The sequence below is a fragment of the Pelophylax lessonae genome, assembly GCF_965119305.1.
Source record: "Pelophylax lessonae genome assembly, chromosome: 2".
Taxonomy (NCBI): Eukaryota; Metazoa; Chordata; class Amphibia; order Anura; family Ranidae; genus Pelophylax; species Pelophylax lessonae.
The window spans coordinates 583959037-583976371 of NC_138769.1; the positions used below are offsets into that span (position 1 = coordinate 583959037).

Here is a 17335-nt window from a genome sequence, read left to right on the forward strand (position 1 = left end):
TGAACATCATGTCCTTAAGAGCAGTGTCCAGGATGGCCTACATTGGGAAAGGCAGCTATGGGAGATGTCCCCAAGGAGACCGGCAGTAGAGAGGAAGTTGAGCAGCCTGGGGCTGAGGCCTGGTCATGGTATTCCAGCCTAATTTTAGATTTGGCAGGACTGCTGCAAGATGGGCTGGAGGGCTCCGACGTGTGAGGGGAGAGAGTACCTGTGTTGGAGTGTCCTTCTGGTGGTGAATCCTCCGGGAGGTCTGAGTAGTGGACCCGCTGCCTCTCCGGGACGGCAAGGCCCGGGCCACCGGCGCCATCTTGTCGACCACCCCGAGGCGGTGGCGGGAAGAAAGCCATGAGTTTCTTCGGCCCTTTCTCCTCCTTGCACTTTCTGGACATAGCGGCAGGGTCTGTGCGGTGTCGGAGTAGGGTTGAGAGCTGGATCCTGTTCTGATTGCTGTGGATGTCGCTGGATTGACTTCGCCTGGAGCCGGAGCGATGGATCAAGCGTCCATCTAGGTCCCGCGCTGACCACGCCCCCTCGTGGTAATACATTTTTAACCACAACATTTTTCAGTACCCCCACCCTCACCACTGTGCCACTGTGAGCAGATGGAGCTTCATTCAAGACATCAAACTTTACATTTTCATTGACAGACTGCATTAATTCTTTATCACTATGAGCATTTTCACACATTTCGGTTTTGGCATTTAACAAATTCTCATCACCAGGTTCAAGTACCCTCTTGTCCATCAGAGCAGCACCATGGTTGTCCCGGGCAACCTCTAGCTCCAACACACGGAGCTTTTCGTATATCAACTTGTCTGTTTGCTAATCTTTTTATAAAAAGTTTAAATATATCTCTTGTCCTTGAGGAATCGTGGACAAACTTCCCACCTGCTATCACCTGAAAATGTTCTCACTGGTTGTTGACTTCTCCCTTCTATAAAAGAGGAGACAGAAAGGCTTGGTGGTACATGAGATTGTCTCTGCAATTGCCTCACAATGCTCAGGCTTCTGGTACTTGCTGCCCTTGTCCTCTGCGGTAAGAAGTGATATTTCCTATTCATCGATACTTTATTGAAGCATATAATAGGGGAAATATTTAAACAAACCCAGGAATATTTTTATTAAAGAATGTACTGAATAATTAACACAATTTATTTTGCAAAGTTACCTAACTCCTTTAGTAAATCAAACCAAAAGTTGTTGTTTTTTTTTTTTTTATTTAAAGTATATGCAAAGCCAGATTTTATATATATTTTTTGAATAGAGTAAGGAAGGGTTTGAACCATTTTCTTTTTTGGAATGGTGGGGACCACTGTTGCCAGGACTCAAGGTAGGGAAGAATCCAAAATTTTCAGCTGTCAGCTGAACAGGAAGGTGGGAGAGGTAACCACGCACTGATACTGAAATGTTAACTAGAACCCCCCTAATGATGGTTTTTCACTACAATTTAACTTAAGGACCAGGCCTATTTCTGACACTTATTGTTTACAACAAGTTAAAGTCAGTATTTTTTGCTAGAAAATTACTTAGAACACCAAAACATTATATATATATATATATATATATATATATATATATATATATATATATATACATTTTTTTTTTTTTTTTTAGCAGAGACCCTAGGGAATAAAATAGAGATGTTTGCAATACTTTATGTCACACCGTATTTGCACAGCGATCTTACAAACGCAATTTAAAAAAAACAAAATACACTTTTTTCATTAAAATATAAGAAAACAGTAAAGTTGGCCCAATTTTTTTCTATAATGTGAAAGATAATGTTATGCTGAGTAAATTGATACCTAACATGGCATGCTACAAAATTGTGCACGCTCATGGAATGGCAACAAACTTTGGTACTTAAAAATCTCCATAGGCGACGCTTCAGAAATTTCTACAGGTTACCAGTTTAACCGTTTCAGCCCCGCCCATCGCAGTTTCACTGCGGCAGGCAGGTGCTCCTGGGCAAAGTACGCCGCTCGCTCAGGAGACTGTAGGGGGTGAGCGCTCGTTAGCTGGGGAGCTCACGATCTCCCGCAGCAGAGAGAGGAGGACAGACTGATGTAAACACAGCCGTCTGTCATTCTCCCTGAAATGATCACAAAGGCTATGTGATCCTGCTATATAGGATCTCATGTCTCTGTGATTACTTAACAAGCCACGCCCCTCCACAGTTAGAATCACCCCCCTAGGGACACATTTAACCCCTAAGTCAGTTAGGGGTCCGATCTGTCTGCCGCAATGTCGCAGTCCCACAAAAAAAAAAAAAAACGCAGATCGCCGTCATTACTAGTACAAATAAAAAACAATAAAAATGACATAAATCTATCCTGTAGTTATTAAAGCGGAGTTCCGGGCACAAAAACAACCTTTTTTTTGTGCCCATCCGCTTGGTCTCCTTCACCTGAAAAGGAATTGGATAGTTAGGCATTTTTTTTTTTCACTCACCTTGTATTTGTAGATTGAAAATACTCACCTCAGTGAACTTCCTCCCTCTGAGCCGCGGCTCCGCCGTCACTTCCTGTCTTGCGATGATTCCTGGGAGCTGGACGTCATCGCTCCCAGGAATCAATGCGACGGCCCCGCTCGTCACTTCCGGGGCAAAGCCGCATTCCCCGCTAAACAGCTTCTGGGCATGCCCAGAAGCTGTGGAGGAATGCTGCGCCGCACCGGAAGTGGCGAGAGGGGCCGGTGCAGGCGCATTCTGGGACAAGAAGACGCGGAAGAGGACGCCGAAGAGGATCGCGCTGGCTTCAGCTGCCCACAACAGAGATGGCAACGCTGTGGAAGAAATTTTATAAGTGAGTATTTCTTCTAAAAGGTAAGTGCGAACCGGGACAGATCAGAGGCTAGCCATTGTGGAATGTACTAGCCCTGACTGTCCCGGGGGTATGTTTGTTGAAAAATGGTTTCTGTACCCGGAACCCCGCTTTAAACTCAATAACATTTGCGCAAACAAATCAAAATACGCTTATTGCGATTTTTTTTTACCAATAATATGTAGCAGAAAACAAATTGGCCTAAAATGTTAAAAAACTTTGATGTTTACATTTTTTTTGGAGAATTTCATATAAAAAAATCTGAAAAATATTGTTATTTTTTTTTAAATTGTCGCTCTTTTTTTGTTTATAGCGCAAAAATTAGAATTGCACAGGTGATCAAATACCACCAAAAGAAAGCTCTGTTTGTGGGAAAAAAAGGACATCAATTTTGTTTGGGTACAGTGTCGCACGGCCGCGCAATTGTCCGTTAAAATCACGCAGTGCCGAATCACAAAATAGGGCCTGGTCATTGAGCAGCCAAATCCTCCGGGGCTAAAGTGGTTAAAAATACAGAGGAGGTCTAGTGCTAGAAATATTGATCTCCCTCTAACGATCGTGGCGATACCTCACATGTGTGGTTTGAACACCGTTTACATATGTGGATGCAACTTTTTTTTTTTATTTTTATATTTCCCCTTTCAAAAAAAAATGTGGATCACTTTTATTCCTATTACAAGGAATGTAAACATCCCCTGTAATAGAAATATGCAGGACAGGTCCTCTTTAAAGTGAGATCTGGGGTCAAATAGACACTAAAGCAATAAAAAAAAAAAATGTCTTTATTTTTATTTTTAAAAAAAATGTCGCCCTTTAAGGCTGTTGGGATGAAGTGACGTTTGACGTTGCTCCAGGCCTCCAAGAGCATAGAGTGGAGTGAGGGCCATCTTGCCCTCACTCGACTTCCTGCCCATCAGGCAAGCAGGTCGGATCATTTTCCCCGCTACCGACGGCTCCGGTAAGCAAGGAAAATGACCTGGAAGCGGCAGGAGAGGGATCCTGTGGCAAATTCCCTGCTAGGACCACTTTTATGGTAAAGCGGACCGCTCGCCGTGTAAGAAAATACCAGGGTTATGGCAGCTATCTGCTGCCATAACTCAGATATTTAATGTCAAATTAGGGACGTAAATACGCAGTGGGCGGTCAGGAAGTGGTTAAATAGCCATAGCACAATGAATGTAAAGGTAAAGGGTAAGCAAGGAAAATGACCGGGAAGCGGCAGGAGAGGGATCCTGTCGCAAATCCCCTGCTAGGACCACTTTTATGGTAAAGCGGACCGCTCGCCGTTTAAGAAAATACCAGGGTTATGGCAGCTATCTGCTGCCATAACTCCGATATTTAATGTCAAATTAGGGACGTAAATACGCAGTGGGCGGTCAGGAAGTGGTTAAATAGCCATAGCACAATGAATGTAAAGGTAAAAGGAATTTCTGTAGTTTTCTACTCAAAGCTGAATAACTGTGATCAGGCATTTTATGTGTCAAATTCACTTTTGCAATTCAGTTTTCTTTCTTGTTTATTATATAACAGTATTTTCACAAAACGTACTCACGTACACACTTTGTCTTTTTTAATTTCACTTAAAGGATACTGTCATGATGATGATATCCGCTATTTTGAGGACAATGATAATAGCCGTGTGGTAGGAGGCACCAACGCAGCCAAGAATGCCTGGCCATGGCAGGTTAGTTACACACAAGTACAAGATCCAATCATTGATTTACCCTTTGGAGCACAATTTTTCATAAGTGATCAGTATACATTGTAAAAATGCTTTATACATTGTTTTAGTTATTGATGATTTTATGGTGAATCATTTCCAAAAAATTGTACTAATTCTATGACCTGTTTTTGCCTACTTTAACAGAATGAGTCAAATTAAAAGGAAAGTTAAAGGACTGTGTCTAGCCCAAGTGAAATGATTTTCAGGATAAAGTTTGAATATTAGCTGCATATGGCTGCAATCAGAAAAAAATGCACAAATTACTTCTAATTAGAGCTCTATATAGTCCCTTGCAATCACTTTGTTCGGCGTCTTCACAGTTCTGTTGGGTGGGACAGTAGATTCTTTTCAAATAGTTCTGGCCTGTGTGTCCTGCCTTTTAAACTCTGTATGTGGTTACGGCTGCGGAAGGGCATTGCTTGAACTTGTGCACTCACTAAAGGTTTGAAGTCTTGCTGGCATAGATTTAAGACCAGTCAAAAAATAAAGTGAGCCTAGCTAAAGTATTTAACTATGTTGATATAGCTATTGGCAAAGCCATGTGCAGAAGATGAATGTTAAGATTAAAGAGATACTAAGCGTGGATTTTTTATTGTTAAAATAAAAAGGTTATACTTTTGCACATAAAGGTCCCCCACCTTCTTTTCTGACAATCCTCTGCTGGCACTGTCCGCTCCTCTCTTCTCTAAGGGCCTCTTTAGGAAGCCAGGTGCTAAGGAGGCACCAGTGCATGCGCGCTCCAAAGCCATAAATACACACAGCACAGGTAAGCCATTACCCTGCTCTCTCCTCATAGAAATTTGCCTGGAAGCAGCAGAAGCCTATGGCTCCCACTGCTTCCAGTGTATTCTATGAAAGCAGCCTGGGACAGCACTGGAGTGGTAACAGGAATCAGGATAGCGTTTAAGGATGGGGGTGGGTTGGACAAGTAATGCAGATAATTCATTAAGGTTAAAAAAAAAAAAAAAAAACAGACTTTAAATCCATGTTAAAAAACTGGTCCGCAAGACTACCAAACGTTCTGCCTGACTGGTGTGCACATATAGTAACCTCTTTAATATGGCACACAGTGTAACAGTCAGGCTATTATATAAATTCACAATTGGCAGCTAGCATGTACACAAATTGCATCTATAAACATGAAGCAATAAAAAAATGCCAAAATATTTTAGCCATTCAGATTGTCACCAGATTGGAATAGGTTAGAAAAGTAAAGATTATATCAGATTACTTTCTCTGGCAACATCCACCCTTGTTTTACCTTTCAGCAAAGTTATAATTCTGCTATTTAATTCCTTCAGGTATCTCTGCAGTACCTCTCTGGCAGCAGCTGGTACCACACCTGCGGAGGTTCCCTGATCCGTGCTAACCGTGTCTTGACTGCTGCTCACTGCGTGGACAGGTATTATTACATCAATGTACTTAGACAATAAAATATATATATATATATATATATATATATATATATATATATATATATATGTGTGTGTGTGTGTGTGTATATATATATATATATATATATATATATATACACACATACATATATATATATATATATATATATATATATATATATATATATATATATATAATATATTAGCTCACAAAAGTGAGTACACCCCTCACATTTTTGTAAATATTTTATTATATCTTTTTATGTGACAAAACTGAAGAAATTACACTTTGCTACAATGTAAAGTTGCGAGTTTACAGCTTGTATAAAAGTGTAAATTTGCTGCCCCCTCAAAATATTTCACCACACAGCCATTAGTGTCAAAGCCGCTGGCAACAAAAGTGATTACACCCCTAAGTGAAATTGTCAAAACCGGCCCAATTAGTCATTTTCCCTCCCTGGTGTCATGTGACTTGTTAGTGTTACAAGGTCTCAGGTGTGAATGGGGAGCAAGTATGTTAAATTTGGTCACTGGTCACTGGTAGTTCAACATGGCTCCTCATGGCAAAGAACTCTTTGAGAATCTGAAAAACAGAAATTTTGCTCTACATGAAGATGGTCTAGGCTATTAGAAGATTGCCAAGACCCTGAAGCTGAGCTGCAGCATGGTGGTCAAGACCATACAGCGGTTTAACAGGATAGGTTCCACTCAGAACAGGCCTTGCCATGGTCGACCAAAGAAGTTGAGTGCGCATGCTCCAGAGGTTGTCTTTGGGAAATAGACGTATGAGTGCTGCAGAGGTTGAAGGGGTGTGGGGTCAGCCTGTAAGTGCTCAGACCATACGCCGCATACTGCATAAAAGTGGTTTGCATGGCTGCCATCCCAGAAGGAAGCCTCTAAAGACGATGCACAAAAAAGCCCGCAAACAGTTTGCTGAAGACAAGCAGACTAAGGACATGAATTACTGGAACCATGTCCTGTGGTCTGATGAGACCAAGTTAAACTTATTTGGTTCAAATGGTGTCAAGCGTGAGTGGCGGCAACCAGGTGAGGAGTACAAAGACATGTGTGTCTTGCCTACAGTCAAGCATGGGGGTGGGAGTGTCATGGTCTGGGGCTGCATGAGTGCTGCTAGCACTGGGGAGCTACAGTTCATTGAGGGAACCATGAATGCCAACATGTACTGTGACATACTGAAGCAGAGTATGATCCCCTCCCTTCGGAGACTGGGCCGCAGGGCAGTATTCCAACATGATAACGACCTCAAACACACCTTCAAGACGACCACTGCTTCGCTAAAGAAGCTGAAGGTAAAGGTGATGGACTGGCCAAGCATGTCTCCAGTCCTAAACCCTACTGAGCATCTGTGGGGCATTCTCACACAGAAAGTGGAAGAGCGCAAGGTCACTAACATCCACCAGCTGACCGTGATGCCGTCTTGTAGCAAAGTGTCATTTCTTCAGTGTTGTCACATGAAAAGATATAATAAAATATTTACAAAAATGTGAGGGGTGTACTCACTTTTTCGAGATACGGTGTGTGTGTGTGTGTGTGTATATATATATATATATATATATATATATATATATACATACATACACACTGTATATATATTTAGATTACCAAAGAGCAGATGTTCTTAACATATACATGTCTATCTTCCCAATTATTTTAGAGTTTTTTTGTGTACTGCAAACCTAAATAACACCCCCTAACACACACACCTGTGCAAAATGCAGCCTCAGGTGCTTTTATAAACTTACACATCTCTGGTGTGTTCTTTTGCAGGGCCAATTAAATGTGTTTTTCCTGGAGGGTCAGCCTTGGGGACCAGAGAAAAAAAATTAGGCAGCGCACTACAGTGTGCCACAGCAAATTATGCTTGTGGCAAAACGGAGCTAACAATAGGAAGGGCACAAAACTTCAGTGGATATCGCACAGAGCACAGGGGTTAGCAGTCAGAGGTGCGTATCTCAAAGACTGCAAGAGACAACAGGGCCTAATGTACAGAAAGTAGGGGTCAGGAGTGTGAAACATACAGAGTAAAGGGGTCAAAGGTGCATAATGCACAAAGTATAGAGGTCAAGACTGCGCACCACAAAGAGTAGAAGGGTCAGAAGTCAGTAATACACATGACAATAACCAGACAAGGGCAGTTCAGAGTAGGGGAAGTCTTCCCTTTGCTGGATCAGGTGAGTGGAGCAGGTGACGAGCAGCCTCCCTTGCTCTGAACTGACAGGCTGCAGGAGTGGCTCCTGTTTTGGATGCCCAGTGCAGCTGTCAGCACTAGCTTTGGCACTGCACAGAATCTAATTTGGGAAGGGGGGGGGGGGTTGACTCCCCAATCCCTCCATTATCTACTTTCCTGTTATCCTGATGTGTGCTGTAACCCCAGTGAATGTCCAAATACTTTAGTACTAATCTGAATAAAGGGCATATTTAGCAGTAAGAGAAACACTGTCACATGACAGAGAGAGTGACACCGCCACTTCCCATAGTGTCTGCCAATACTGTGGATTCTTGTGCTGGCTGCAATGGAGGAAGAAACTGTGGGGGAGCACTGAGAGGGTAAATAACAGTAGGAGGGGAGCCCCTTTATACAGACACTGTAACTTTGAGCTGAATGGGGTAAGATAACAGTGTTTGTTTAGGTGTTGCCAAGCCAGCATTTAAATAGCTTACCATACAACTTCTGTCTGAGGTAACTGCACTGACAATCGATAGCCTCATCATCGACATATTCCTCCTGTGCTCTTTCTGCTTTAACAAGGGGCAGAGAGGGCAATAGATGTATGATATTCCTACAGGTACTAACTTTTATTTACCTACGAAATGCATTACATGTCTAATATTAGAAACACCTCTCATTTTCTTTAATCTTTCTATTTTTCCCTAGTGTTCAAACCTTCCGTGTTGCCCTGGGAGACCACAGCCTTAGCGCTAGTGATGGTACTGAACAGTACATCTCTGTATCTTCAATTAGAAAGCACGCCAGCTGGAACAGAAACAACGTCGCTGCTGGGTAAAAAGCTGAAACATGGCAATAGATCTGTTGTTTACTCACAGTCATATAAATGCCCTTTTACATAAAAGTGGATAAGGTGGCATTAAGTACAATGTAAACATTTAAAAACAGCAACTATTCTGCTGAAGAGGCACATGTTAGAGCAGACTTTCTATTTCATATTAATCCATTAAATGTACAATATAGCTTACATGCAGCCAATAGAAACCTGTAGGTGGTGATATAACCCAGAATACCTTACGCATGTTGCAATTTAGCCACAACTATTATAATTTTCAGAACTTTTAAGTCGCAGGACTTGACTTTGCAACAAAGCCATGTGGAAAAGATTAAATAGACTTACTGTAAGTTCTCTGGAATATCATAATGAATAGTCTCTGCTTTCACTTACAAACCTGGTAAACTTCTCTGTGACCTCCAATTTCCTGATAGTAAATAGGAATACTAGTATTACGTTAGCCATGCACAGCTCAATTTTCTCCTATTCAGGCTATGGGGGGAATCAGTGGATTTCCCCATACATGCTAAACAGAATAGATGGGGGAATTTCCACTGACAAAAACTGTATTCAGCAGCCATAACACCTGCAGCTGCCTGATTACCTAAACAGTGACTGCATCTAATAGGATACAGTCACTGCTCAGCCAATACTTTTCACCTGGCTCAGTTGATTTTTAAATCAACATTTGTGCAACCAGCTGGTCCTTGTAGAGCCACCCATGGATAAAATCTCTTCTGGCTGAATCGGCCAAATTTTGAGTTGCCTATGGCCAGTCCTGTCCTACATAAAAATCTCGCTTCTTGCTTGGAAATGCTTAAGAGTTTATTTTAAAACCATAGAATGATTCACATATCTCCAAAAAGTTCTCAGTCTAGCATTTATATCACAATTGTACAGGCCCACAAAACCTAGGGACAGTTTTGGTGGAAGCTTATTCACCTACAAGTATATTTTATGATTGTAGAGAGAAAAGAGAGCACCTGGGGGAAATCCAAGCAAACATCAGAAACACCAGCAAACAAATTCCATACATTTTCTCTGATAGAATCTTAGCCCCAGACCACAGCTCTGGAAGGTCATAGTGCTAACCGCTTTGCCACTCAGTACATTGGCGTTATATGGGAGGTTTACCCCTGCCATTAACCAATATGTCAATGCCCTTAGTATTTTGTCTTGTCTCTTATCATGGACAGAAGACTGTGCAAATGTCATTATGTTTTGTCTATTTTTGTGAGTGTAAAGCACTCATGTCAATGTTTGCTACTTTGTATAATTTATAGCTATGATATCGCTATCCTGTGGCTGGCCTCCAGCGCTACCCTGAACTCCGCTGTGAAAGTGGCTTCTCTGCCAAGTGATGGCTACATTCTGGCAAACAACTTCAACTGCGTTGTCACTGGCTGGGGAAGAACCAGCAGTAAGTATTGATTCCATCATAGTGAAGATTAGTGACGTAGTTCTGTTAAAATAGTCGGTAGGGGGTTACCAACTGTGGTGTGCAGACGCATTTCAGAAAAGAAATAGTGTAAAAGTGTGTTTAAGACAGACATGCTATATGATTGTAGCTTTACTCAAAATATATCTCCTCTGCTGATTGGAAGTAGTGCTACAGAAATATCAAGTAAGCCACTGGCAAGTTCTATAATGTGAGCCTGTTTTGAATTTTTTAAAAATGCATGTGTTGTTACATTTGTTGTTAATGAATGCAAACCTGGCTATCAGAGATTACATGCACAACTTTGTAATTGGCTTGACACACCACTAACCCATTAAGCTAGTGTACTGTATAATCATAGGGGTTGATTTACTAAAGGCAAATAGACTGTGCACTTTGCAAAGTGCAAATGCACTCTGCAAGTGCAGTTGCTCCAGAGCTTAGTAAATAAGCAGAAGCTCTTCTGACTTCCATCATCCAATTATGTGCAAGCAAAAATGCAGTTTTTTATTACATTTTCCTTGCACATAATTGGGTGTTCTTTGCAAAGTGAAGCTTTACCTCATTTACTAAGCTCTGGAGCAACTGCACTTGAAAAGTGCAAGTACACTTTGCAAAGTGCATAAACTATTTGCCTTTAGTGATTCAACCCCATTGACTCTTCTGTGAAAGTATTACTAGCAGAGAGAGAATCAACTAGTTACCAGGCAAACTGCAATATTTTTGACTCACTTGCATTTATGTATGCAGATTTGAACAGTCTGCAGGGAATCATACAATTTAGAATTCAAGATTGCCTGAACTACTGAATTATTGCATGATCCCTGCAGATTAGACAACATTTGTGAATCACTTGTTCTTTTTTGTTTACAAACTTTTTTTTTTAGTATAAATTTGTGGTTCAAGTAAATATAGTACATTAAGAAAAACGCATTGTAGATGGTAGTAAAAGGCACAAAATTAGAGTACAATTCAACAAAGGAAATGTTAAGCTGGGTTGTTGAAAGAACATAGTACAGAAAATTCATAGTATAAGTGTAAATGTGAGAAATAACTACCCTATAAAGATATTGTGAGGCGTATTAAATGAGCCATATAAGATCAGATATGAAATGAACATTAGAATGAATATAATTAGTTATCTAAAAATCGAAATAGTACATTAGGATGATTGAACCGGGGAATCACTTGTTCTTCTGGTTTACCAATCACTGGACATAAGTTTTATCTTTGCAATGGCTGTAATGCAAACCTTTCTTTGTCTGCAGCTGGTGGTTCTCTGCCCAGCATCCTCCAGCAGGTCACTCTGCCCACGATTGCCTACTCTACCTGCTCCTTGAGCGCCTGGTGGGGCAGCACTGTTAAGACCAATATGATCTGTTCTGGTGGTGACGGAGTCAAGGCATCTTGCAATGTGAGTTTTTTTTAAATTTTTTTTATAACGTTTTTATACTAAGTTTCTATATATCCCCAGTTTAACTATTGTTGCTATTATGATCATTATCAGAAATAATATTATTTCTATAATTCTTTATCTATAGAGTGGAAACAAAATTCCATGTCACTTTATAATCTGTGAGATCACAATGAATTTATTTATACATACAAGGATAACTGTGATATAATATACAAGGATAGAGCAGCTAGGACACCTCTGCTTTCAGGTTTTAGCAATCTTACAAAAAGAACAGAAACACATCATTCATCATGAGACTTACTGCTAAACTTCCCTACATTTCTTACAATATATGGAATTTTATCAATTTATATTTATATTCATCACAATTATATTGCTACTTAATTTGTAAAGTCATAATTACTGAATGCTCTACTCTAACTAAAGTGTGCATGCAGCAGTTTCATTATATGAACTTGATATGGATGCTCCTATAAATACAAGTCATTTTGAGATCTTGAAAAAACATTTACCCCCTTTGTACAGCATATTGTCAGCCTGCTATATATTGCCAAATAATGAGGATACTAAACACCATGCCTTCTTTAAAGTAAATTATGAAACAAGTGATTATAGTGATTTCAGCAACATTTTACATATTTTCTTACAATTTCAGGGTGATTCCGGTGGACCCCTGAACTGTGCCATCAATGGTGTGTACCAAGTCCATGGCATTGTCAGCTTTGGATCCTCTCTTGGATGCAACTATTTCCAGAAACCATCCGTGTTCACCAGAGTGTCTGCCTACATCTCCTGGATCAACAGCGTAAGTCACCAATATGACCTTCCCAGATAAATACCCGGGCCTTTTACTTTACTTTGCACAGCTCAGCAAAAATCAATTCAAGTGTTGTCACATGCAAATAAGCTAATGAACTCGTGGAGTATTCAGTAAAAACTACAATGTTTTGCTTCCATCTGTCTCTACCTAAAGAAAAATAATCTGAACTGTTCTGTGATTTAGAGCTGGGTCACACAGGTGTTTCTAACCAATAATTTCAATAAGGGTGACCTTGTAGAAATTTTTTACTAGTTGATTGCTGCATTTCACATAGGAATCCCCCTGACCCTGTTACGCATGCAGCATTGTGTGAATAAAACTGGCATGAAATCACTAGCAGAAAGAGCTTCCACATGCTACTGCCTTAAGAGCCCATTCAGAATAGCGCGACACGACTCTGCACGACTTGGGGAGGCGACTTGTCAGTCCCGTGCACCACGACTTCGGAGCGACTTGCAGGGACTTCACATAATGGAAGTCTATGCAAGTCGCTTCGAGGTCGCCCCAAAGTAGTACAGGACCCTTTTTCTAAGTCGGAGCGACTTGTGTCGCTCCTATTAGAACGGGTCCTGTACTACTCAATGGACCGCGACCGAGCGCGACTTGTCAGGCTGACAAGTCGCCTGACAAGTCGCGCTAGTCTGAATGGGCTCTTACTGGTTCATTAATCTGTCACTATTTATAAATAGGTAAATGAACCATTATTAGAATTGTAAAACAGAGAGGTACTTAAGTTGTCAAGGGAGAGCTTGCACTATTTGTAGGGGAGAACTTAACGTATAACTGCAGGTAAAACTTTTTTCTTTTAAGTTAAATGGAGAGGGATTAGAACCCCTGTCAGATTTATTTGCCATCTGTGCCAGCCGTTACAGAGATTCACCCTCCCTATTTGTCCTATTTACTGTTATCTTATCACTGAAAGTGAAAGAAAAGGAAAATCACAAATTTTAGGTGGTCCCTAGAATAGTAATAAAGGAGAAGTCTTCCAATGGGGACACTAGTTCAAGGGGGCAATGGATTCCCTTAGGGCTCTTTCACACGGTCCGCCTCCATAGGCGGATCCGTTCTGCTCAGCGAGGATCGATCCGTCGATCCCCGCTGAGCCGGCGGATGACAGCTCCATCTCCGCTTGCAGTGCGGAGAGGGAGGTGTCACAGCTCCCGCTGCTCTCTATGGGGGATCGGATGAGAGCGGACCGCCTGTCCGCTCTCATCCGATCTGATCCCTGAACGGATGGAAAAATAGGGTTTCCATCCGTCCAGATTTCACGGACAGGATCGGATACGGATAGCAGCGGGTGTCAGCGGAGGTGTCTCCGCTGACATCCGCTGCCCCGTAGCGCTGCATGGAGGATCCGATCAGATCTGCCTAAAAAACTGACAGGCGGATCTGATCGGACCACCCGTGTGAAAGAGCCCTTAACCTCCTAGGCGGTAATCCCGAGCGTGACTCGGGGTTGATTTTTCATTGCAGGATCGGTAACCCCAAGTCACGCTCGGGGTGGATTGCAGAGAGCGCAGCGGTGTTCTCTTACCTTATCCTGGCGATCCAGCGATGATCTCTCATTGCTGAGATCGCCAGCCGAGAGTCCCGCCGCTCCTCCGTCCCTCCGTCGGTCTGATCACTTCCTAGTTCCGTTCCCTGCAGCAGCAATGCTGCATGGGAGCGGAACTAGGGAGGGAAATTAAAAAAAAAAAAAAAAAAAAACGTTGCACAAAACACAAAACACATTTTATATTATATATATATATATATATATATATATATATATATATATATATGCATATATATATATATGCATATATATATATGCATATATATATATATATATATATATGCGCATATATATACCGGTATATATATATGCATATATATATGTATATATATATATATATATATATATATGCACACACACACATATATATATATAAAATTATATTATTGATTCAATTATAATTAATGCATTATATATTATATATTATATATATATATATATATATATATATATATATATATATATATATATATATACACATATATCTATATATAATATATAATGCGTGAATTATAATCTAATCAATAATATAATTTTATTATATATATTATATATTAAATAATAAAATAATATTATTGATTCGATTATAATTCATGCGTTTGTGTTTCAAATTTATCACATCTGGGATGTCTACTAGAGTCTTGTTTTGGTCAGGTTTAAGTCAGTAATTACTAAGAATTGTAGGCCTATAATACATAACGCCAAATTTCCATGAAAACAATTGTACCGCTTTTGGTATGTAATTCCTGACATAATCATACCGCCAGGGAGGTTAAAGTGTTTATATTTTTTAAAATTAAAAAAATAAACATTTTATACTTAGGCCCTGTTCACACTGGGGCGATCCGACTTCCAGGGGCGACCTCGGAGCGGCCGCCATGGACTTCATAACATTGAAGTCTGTGACGGTCGCTCCGGGTCGCCCCAAAGAAGCTCCGGACCCTTTTTCTAAGTCGGAGCGACTTGTGTTGCTCCTATTAGAACGGGTCCGCAGCTTCCCTATGGAAGGCGACCTACGGCGACCTGTGAGCCGACCAGGTCGCCTCACAGGTCGCCCCAGTGTGAACGGGGACTTATGGTATTGCACAATGCAGCCCTGAACTTACTCTTCTTGGGTCCCCAGCTGGTGCTTTCTGTTCCTCCTCTTCTCTGAATGCCCTTTTAGCAAGCCCCTTGCTAGGGGGGTACTCATGCAAGCTCGCCCTGAGCAGGGTTGTGTGCATCTATAGACACACACAGCATGGCTCATCTCTGCCCTCTGCTCATGTGTTTTGCTGTCTCTGTGCCTGTGAGAGAGAGGGATTGAAGACAAGCGCTGCTGTAGACGGGCACTGCGCTGGATTGAAAGAGGAACCGCCTGTCCGCTCTCATCTGATCCGATCCCTGAACGGATGGAAAAATAGGGTTTCCATCCATCCAGATTTCACAGACAGGATCGGATACGGATGGCAGTGGGTGTCAGCAGAGGTGTCTCCGCTGACATCCGCTGCCCCGTAGCGCTGCATGGAGGATCCGATCAGATCTGCCTAAAAAACTGACAGGCGGATCTGATCGGACCGCCCGTGTGAAAGAGCCCTTAAAGTGTTCATATTTTTTTAAATTAAAAAAATAAACATTTTATACTTATGGTATTGCACAATGCAGCCCTGAACTTACTCTTCTTGGGTCCCCAGCTGGCGCTTTCTGTTCCTCCTCTTCTCTGAATGCCCTTTTAGCAAGCCCCTTGCTATGGGGGTACTCATGCAAGCTCGCCCTGAGCAGGGTTGTGTGCATCTATAGACACACACAGCATGGCTCACCTCTGCCCTCTGCTCATGTGTTTTGCTGTCTCTGTGCCTGTGAGAGAGAGGGATTGAAGACAAGCACTGCTGTAGACGGGCACTGCGCTGGATTGAAAGAGGAACCAGGTAAGTATTTAAGGGGAGCTGGGGATAGCTGATCATGGAAGGTTTTTGTATCCCAATGCAAATGCATTAGGAATGCAGGTAAAAAAAAAATGCATGCCTTTAGAGCCACTTTATTTTGCACTTTCTGTTTTGGCTATGGGACAGGAAGTGAAGGGAAATCTCCCCAATGGGATACAGATGGCAAAAATAAACCTGATAGGGGTTATAACCCTCACTCTATCCAAAATTAAAAAAAAAAAAAAAAAATGTTTTCCTTTATTACTACTTTAACTAGAAGAAATCTACTGCTGGCTGTATAGTTGGGTATATTCAGTATGCTAATTATTGCACTATATTTACAGCAATTCAGTGAATTGACTAACAAACACATAATCCCTTTTTTTTTTTTTGCTTCTTTTAGAACGTCTAATCAAAGAACCCTTTCTAAGGCATTTTTGAAGAGAAACAAGCTTGCTGCATTGAATACTATTTCATCTATGATGTTGTTTAAATGAGATCAGCATGATAATAAAGAGTTGAATGACAGCACATTTAGAGTATATTGTTTTTTCTTTCAATCTATACATAAAACTCATCATATTAGTAATTCCACACTGTATTACTTTATTTGCATTGTATTAAGCCAGTGCGTATAGGAATATACATGAGATCCAGCTATAAAACTGCAAGCTCTTGGGGAGAACATTTATAGAACAATATTGCAAACAAAGTGTTATACAGCCACATATGTGCTCAATACTTCCGATACTTCCGGTCTCGGCCGTAGACCAGAAGTGACTTCACCACGGCTTCTCCCGATGCGTTGCGTCACAATCTCACATGACCCTTGATAAAGTCAAGTGAGATTGTGACGCAACGCGTCGGGAGAAGCCGTGGTGACGTCACTTCCGGTGACACTTGTTTGTGGATTCCAAGCTCACGAAAGTCCACACCGGGTTGTCACTGGAAGTGTCCTGTGTCACTCCATCACACATGAACTTTATATTATTGTAATTTTTGGCATTTTTTGCACTTTTTGCACTTATTTTGGGACTTTGCAATTTTGTAATTTATTCATTAGTGCTGTTTACAGCATTTATTTATTTATTTAGCACTTCAAGTGGATTCACTGTCACTTTTGTTATTGATATCATCACTGGCACCTGATTCAGTTCGTCCTAGATATTCACTGTGCAACTTAAGGTTGTAGTGGTTCACTTTTTTATACAGCAATCATTAAGCTGTACTTTATCATCA

At 41.1% G+C, this 17335-nt stretch overlaps 1 protein-coding gene across 1 annotated transcript; it reads left to right on the forward strand.

Moving 5' to 3' along the window:
- Positions 1-976: 976 nt before the first annotated feature.
- LOC309548585 (chymotrypsin-like elastase family member 1) lies at positions 977-16625 on the forward strand. The gene is made up of 8 exons (XM_082248559.1): positions 977-1036; positions 4409-4506; positions 5847-5947; positions 8836-8961; positions 10246-10382; positions 11669-11814; positions 12473-12622; positions 16500-16625. Exons 1-8 carry the CDS (start codon positions 997-999, stop codon positions 16506-16508), a joined length of 807 nt encoding a protein of 268 aa, XP_082104685.1. The 5' UTR covers positions 977-996; the 3' UTR covers positions 16509-16625.
- The last annotated feature ends 710 nt before the right edge of the window (positions 16626-17335 follow it).

Excerpts from the sequence above, each read along its gene's own strand:
- LOC309548585 (XM_082248559.1), top strand. The coding sequence starts at position 997 with ATGCTCAGGCTTCTGGTACTTGCTGCCCTTGTCCTCTGCG. Across the intron at positions 10,383-11,668 it reads TGGCTGGGGAAGAACCAGCA|CTGGTGGTTCTCTGCCCAGC; the intron begins GTAAGTATTGAT and ends CTTTGTCTGCAG. Across the intron at positions 11,815-12,472 it reads GAGTCAAGGCATCTTGCAAT|GGTGATTCCGGTGGACCCCT; the intron begins GTGAGTTTTTTT and ends TTACAATTTCAG.